The sequence below is a fragment of the Echeneis naucrates genome, chromosome 18, assembly GCF_900963305.1.
Source record: "Echeneis naucrates chromosome 18, fEcheNa1.1, whole genome shotgun sequence".
NCBI classification, from domain to species: domain Eukaryota; kingdom Metazoa; phylum Chordata; class Actinopteri; order Carangiformes; family Echeneidae; genus Echeneis; species Echeneis naucrates.
In genome coordinates, this window is record NC_042528.1 from 4,073,342 (window position 1) to 4,079,341 (window position 6,000).

At 42.6% G+C, this 6,000-nt stretch overlaps 1 protein-coding gene across 1 annotated transcript; it reads left to right on the top strand.

The window, feature by feature from the left end:
* Window positions 1-536: 536 nt before the first annotated feature.
* On the top strand, window positions 537-5,683 carry LOC115059089 (low density lipoprotein receptor adapter protein 1). Its single transcript, XM_029526681.1, has 3 exons — window positions 537-740; window positions 2,185-2,919; window positions 3,366-5,683. The coding sequence occupies exons 1-3, from the start codon at window positions 725-727 to the stop codon at window positions 3,449-3,451; spliced, it is 837 nt and encodes a 278-aa protein (XP_029382541.1). The 5' UTR covers window positions 537-724; the 3' UTR covers window positions 3,452-5,683.
* Window positions 5,684-6,000: the final 317 nt, after the last annotated feature.

A 6,000-nucleotide genomic window follows, 5' to 3' on the forward strand; every position in this document is an offset into this window, starting at 1 on the left:
TGATGTGACATGGTGACTATGTTTTAAAATACTGCTGACCAAAAACAAACTATAGCTGACAAGAAAATACTTCTAAAGTACAAAATGATATGAAGGAATCGGCCTTTACTTGGTTATGTGTTAGATAAATTACTATTTTTATTATTATTATTCATACATGCTTATTGAGATTAAAAAAAGAATTCTGTTTATTTTGGTAAAGAAAAAAAAAGCTATTTTTGGATAAAAAAAATTCATTGAAGAAACACCTTGTTAAAAACTGAAGCTGTGGCAACATTTTCCAAAGATGTGTGTCTAAAAAGATGATCAACAAAATGATAAAAACTGGTTAATTTTTTTTTATGTTTTTAAAAAAAAGCTAACTGAAAACGAGAGCGAAATAAAAACAGATGCCTCGTCATGGAGTCTGTCGCGTCCATCACACCCCTCTCGTCCAAATCGTCATTACTTCCTCTCTGCCTCCGCGCGGCTCAGACGCAAGGCGGCGCGCGTGCGCGTGCGTGCGTGACGAGCTCGCGCCCACGCTGTTTAAAAACTGTTCTCACCACGCGCTCCGTCACTCGGCCCATTCACGCGGAGGCTGCAGGACGTAAAGGTCGCGTCTTGTCCGAACACGGAGCCGGCCGGAGGATCTCCGTGTGGCCGCTTAGCTGACCGACACCTGCCCGCCGGTTTGGAAAGAAGGTCCGCGGTTCACCTGAGGCGCACGACGACATCTGTTTGCATGAAACTGTGCACAGGTAGGACGCTGCTCAGTCAAAATGAAAAAAAAAACAAAAACACACGAAGGATAATTTGAATGTCGTTCCTCGGCTGCAGCTATGGTTCACATTTTGAGAAGTAAATGTTTTAGACATCGTTCAGCAGGTTTGTTTTCTGTGTTAAGGGATCTACAGGACGCTGCTTTAAAGTTATCTCTCGTTCCCCGGATTTTACTTTCCAAATGTTCTAAATTTGACTCGTTGGACTCGGGAGGTCAGCTTGGCATAGAAGAAATAATCTTTTCTTTAAGATCAATCTTTCAAATTCGGTTTGCCCCCTCCCCAGTCAGCTGATGCTGGAAGCAGGCTTGGATCAGGTGAAAGACATTTTAATGGTGAATTCTGTCTATTTTACATCTTTAACATACTCTGAACTTTGTGTTGAGTAGAGTGACATTTTTAGCACATTTATTTGTGATGCTTGTCATCAAATGAAACGTAATTCAAAGCAGAAAACAGAAAGTGAATTCAGACTGTGTGGACTCACAGTGCTTGTTGTGTGGTCATGCTTTAATGTGTATGTGCCTCAACCCACACAGGTACGTGTCCACCATGCCCTGAGTCGCCAGAGGCTTTAGGTCAACTTGCCTTTTTTTTTTTTTTGTGATGTGACACACACTCAGAAGCACGCTATTGTTGGCAGTAGAAATATTTAGGGGGGAATGCAAAGCTGTTTCCTGCACTGGGGGTTCACTAACAATGGCCACCACCTTGAACCGAACAGTCGGCGGTTCTCTCTGCAAGTCACTTCTGAGGAGGGAGCTAGGATGTTGGAAGAATGGCTAAGAAGAGAGAAAGGGGAAAAAATAAAGTGCAACACAATGGAGAACATGCAGTTCTGTGGGTATATAGGGTCGGAGACAATGGGGGGGGGGGGGGGGGGGCACATGTGGTTACGTAAGACTTGAGTTAGGTCACTGAAGTGTCCAGTGATCTAGAGTACGTTGATATGAGCATGGATGCTAAAACTTTGAGTATGGTTGAGTTTAAAGAAGGCCACGTACCTGTCTGATAGTTTGTTCACTACTAATTTATTTTGGTGTGTTTCCAGCTCGTCAGTGTCTGTGTACGCCTCAAGGTTCACTGCTTTGACGACAAAGCCTCAGGCAAACCCGACTGTAAATATTCAATGGCTGCTGTCTGTGTTGAGTGAATATTTTTCCTCGACTGAATCACTCATGTTACTGATCCTGTTTGGTGCCCCCCCCCCCCCATGCTGTGGTAGAAGTTATGCTGACTGTGTTTTTTGTTGTTGTTGACACATGACATAAACCTGAGAAGTTCCTTGAAGTACAGAACAATAATTTTTTTTTTTTTTTTAGGATGTAGAGTCTCTCTGTCACATAATCATCTGTATAGTTTAATTTTGCATGGCTCTTTTGAATATATCCACTAACATCACTGTCTTTTCTGCTCATTTCAGATAAAAGCAGTGGATGCAACTACGCTCCATTTCTAGAAGAAAGGTGGAAGAGGTGGAGAGGCTCTGAAGAGGACCAGCTGACCACAGGCAGTCAAACCTCTGCTAAAATTTACCCCAAACCCAACCTAAAACATACCATGTCTCTCAGCACTTTCCACCTGATGCAGACCCTTAAGAACTCTCCGGCTGCGTTACGGCGCCGCTTTCGCCGTGACCGCACAGAGTCTTTGTCGCACGGCGACCCCCTCTTCAAAGTCCACTACTTGGGCACAGAGAAAATCTTCTCTCTAGATCGAGAGCAGGCCCAGGAAGCTATTAGCCATTTGTTAGAAGGTATCGCCAATGGGAAGAAGCTCAGCAAAGATCACGCTCTGGTGGTGCGGCCAAGATACGTCGAGGTGAAGGAGCTGAGTACTGGTCGGCAGCTCACTAAGACATACCTGCAGGACATTGCATACTGTGCTGCTGATGCCAACCGGCCAAATGTCTTCCTATACATCTGCAAGCATCAGGGGCAGCAGCTGCAGTGTCGGGTGTTCTGGTGCAGCCGGGCAGAGCGGGCACGAGACATTACAGCCTGTCTGGCTCATTCGTTCCAGCGGGCGCTGAGCGACTGGCAGCAGGACGGCTCAGCCACGCTGACACCAGGAGAGGTGAAGGGGAAACGCGTAGAGGAGTCGTCCAACTCTCCTGCCAACACAAAGAGCTCCACCTTGCCTGCCAGTCTGGGGAAAGGTGAGATGGCAGAAAATACAGAAACAGCCAAAATACATAGCAAAAAAATAAACTCAAAGGATGTTTTTTAGGCTGATTTATTGCAGTCACAGTGAAAACAACTCTGGACTCCTAAAGCCAGAGGTTGTGAGAGTTTATTTCTGCTAAGCTAGGCTGGTTTAATTTTAGCAGGGAAGTTAAGTTGCTGTTTTATTCCTGAAATTTGTTTGGACATAGTTCTCAATCAACCCTTTGACCCCAAGCTCATTGAACCAAAGTAATGAAAACCCAGCACTGAAGTAGTTTGTTGTAAATTAACAGCCTTGCTTGGACAATTTAGAGTCAAGGTTGATGAACTGTTGGGGCTGGTTGTGTTCTTTGTGTTTAATTTAACACCATCAATGGCTTTTTTTTTTTTATTCATAGCTGCCAAGAAATACAACTGACCCAATGTCTTTCCTTTGCAGTTCGCTGGAAGAAGAGAAACTCTGTCTCCCGCAGCCCCATGAGGGCCATCACCAGAAGAGGCTCTGCATCTGACAGCTGGAACTGAATGACGGCTTTAGCCCCTCAATGACGGGACCACATTAACCTAATAACAACCTCAAGGACGACAGCACTGAAAGGAATTAGGGAGTGATAACAACACAGAAGCAAGGACAAAGGGGATGCAAACTGGGAAGTGGGAATGTCCATATTTGGACATATTCTGAGGACTCTTTTGTTAGAGGATGTAACCATGATCAGTGAGTGTGTGGACTTGATGGTTTGTGACAGAGCAAAGTTGTCTGTTGACTTTTGCACACGTGACGTCCAAAGTAGCACAAAATGCTGCTGACAGCTTCCTTTCATTCATCTGTCAACAGCAATGTGAGGACTTGTGACTCGCTGCGAGACTGGCTGATTATTTTCTGTGGCCCCTTTCTTGGTGGCTTATTTGTTCTTAAGGAGTCTAATAGATATTGAAGCTACCAAAGGGTTTGGTCTGTAGGAAAGAGACAGTTAAACCAACAATGATACTGGCTGTTGGCCAAAATGATCCACAGGAATAACTGGAAAAACACGACAGAAGTCCTGACGTCTCAAAAGGTTGATTTTTATTTAACTGACATCTGTGACAGGTCATATGAGTTTTGTTTTTTGTTTTAAACCATATGGCACTAGCTAGGATATATTGTGTTGGGGGGGTGTCTACAAAATCACTTTTTTTTTTTTTTTTTTTAAATCTATGCTGAGGGTTTTGACTAAGATTACCTAATGTAAGATAATGCTGGCATGTCATACAAAGTGAAGTAAAACTGACTACAGTCTACAATGCACACATTAGTAGTCACTTACCGTTAGTAATTTCTGAGCACTTTCCAAATATCCAGTGGTAAAATTAGACACCAATGTATTGGTTATAAACGACTCCTCCATGATTATGTTTTACAATTTTCTTACTGCATTTGAAGAGGCCATTTGCTTTTATAAAGCGCATGACTGGCCCAGCACCTGTGTTTTAAATAATAATGGGGGGGGAAAAAAAGACATCTGCACAACTTGCAGGGTCAACTAAATCCTCTTTTTGCATACTACAGCAACATTCAAGGAAAAAAAAGCAAGTAAGAAAGAAACAGATCGTCTCTGTCCATACCAGTCACTTTGCGTCTATGTGGAGAAAAACACTCGGTCATGACTTGAGCGTTTGTGCTTGAACACTGGGAACTCTGTGTTCCCATGTGGAGCCTCTGTGAGGAATGTGCGGCCATGCACCTGCATTCCAGAAAAGGGGGAAATTTCAGATGGAGAATCTTCTTAACGGCCCCAAATTCTTCTCCCATGTCCAACCATGACTTTGCATTTGGTGCATCATCATCAGTTGATGCTACATTGCGCTTTTAACTGTTGAGTCTGAGACGTATTCACATTACTAAAGCCATAAAAGGTGACCTAACTGCTTTTCAGTCCACTTGATGTGACAGCCAGAGGCATTCATATGTGCAGTATTGCATAACACGCTCCCATTATGGCCATTTCTAAGCTTTACAAATGACAGACTTGGTGATTAGTTGTACACCTGGAGGCAGCCATTCAGTTCTCATTTTGTATTTTCTAACCAAAACTAAGCTAGCGATGTTGGCTTTTTTTTTTTTTGGACTGAATGTGCCACTGTTTTTTTTTTTGTTTTGTTTTGTTTTTTTTTTTGTTGTTTTTTTTTTTTAAAATCAGTTCATCTTACCATGTTGTGCCCTTGAAGTATCTTTAACAAACGGCACCTCCCTCATCTCAGAAAAGGGGTAGAAGTGCCTGCTTGCAGAAATATTTTGTCAATGTACTGTTTTATCATTGTACATATTTAACTATGTATTTTATGAAGTATTAAAACCCCTTTTATACAACATTCGTGTTTATCTATAGAAGTTTGTTCTTTCTAACTTCTGAGGCTTTGACCCTGGTAATTATTCTTTTTCTGGGAATTGAACTCGAGTTTTGAAATGTTTGGCCTGATGAAAACAGAATTCCTCCCTTTAACTGTGTGTGTGGGAGAGGAAGAGATTGAAAGGTTTTTGGGGTAGCGGGGCAAAACATTCAGAGAGGTCCTGGGATGTTTAATCTCAGTCATGTGACTAATTTCCCAGGGTTTTTTTTTTTGTGTGCGTTTGTTTTTTTTGTTTTTTTTTAAAACATGTGACTACCTTCTCAACTCTGGTAAAGATGCAGTTCTAACTCAAACTGTACCTCCCTAAAACAAAAAGTTATGCTGTGTGAATACAATATGACCTGAGCCTTCTCCAGACACTTAGTTCATATAGGTTACATAAACATAATTAAACAAACCAAAGAATAAAAGTATAACAAATAATCTCCAGACAATCTTTCGTTTGAGATTTCAGACATCTGAACCTCGCTTGTCTTTGTTTCCCTAAAAGAAGTTGGTAAAAGTGCACAAAGAATCTTTCATCTCCATCTGGATCAACTACAGTCACTCCTCCTCAGAAGAGTCCTGTGCCGCTGGACTGCAGCTCAACCTGGACGTGTCTCTGCATCTCTGCAGCTCCAGCAGGGACTGCACATGGAGACGCCTCAGAGGCTTCACCTCCTCCACAACTGAGAGCAGAA

Excerpts from the sequence above, each read along its gene's own strand:
- LOC115059089 (XM_029526681.1), top strand. Across the intron at positions 2,920-3,365 it reads GCCTGCCAGTCTGGGGAAAG|TTCGCTGGAAGAAGAGAAAC; the intron begins GTGAGATGGCAG and ends TTTCCTTTGCAG.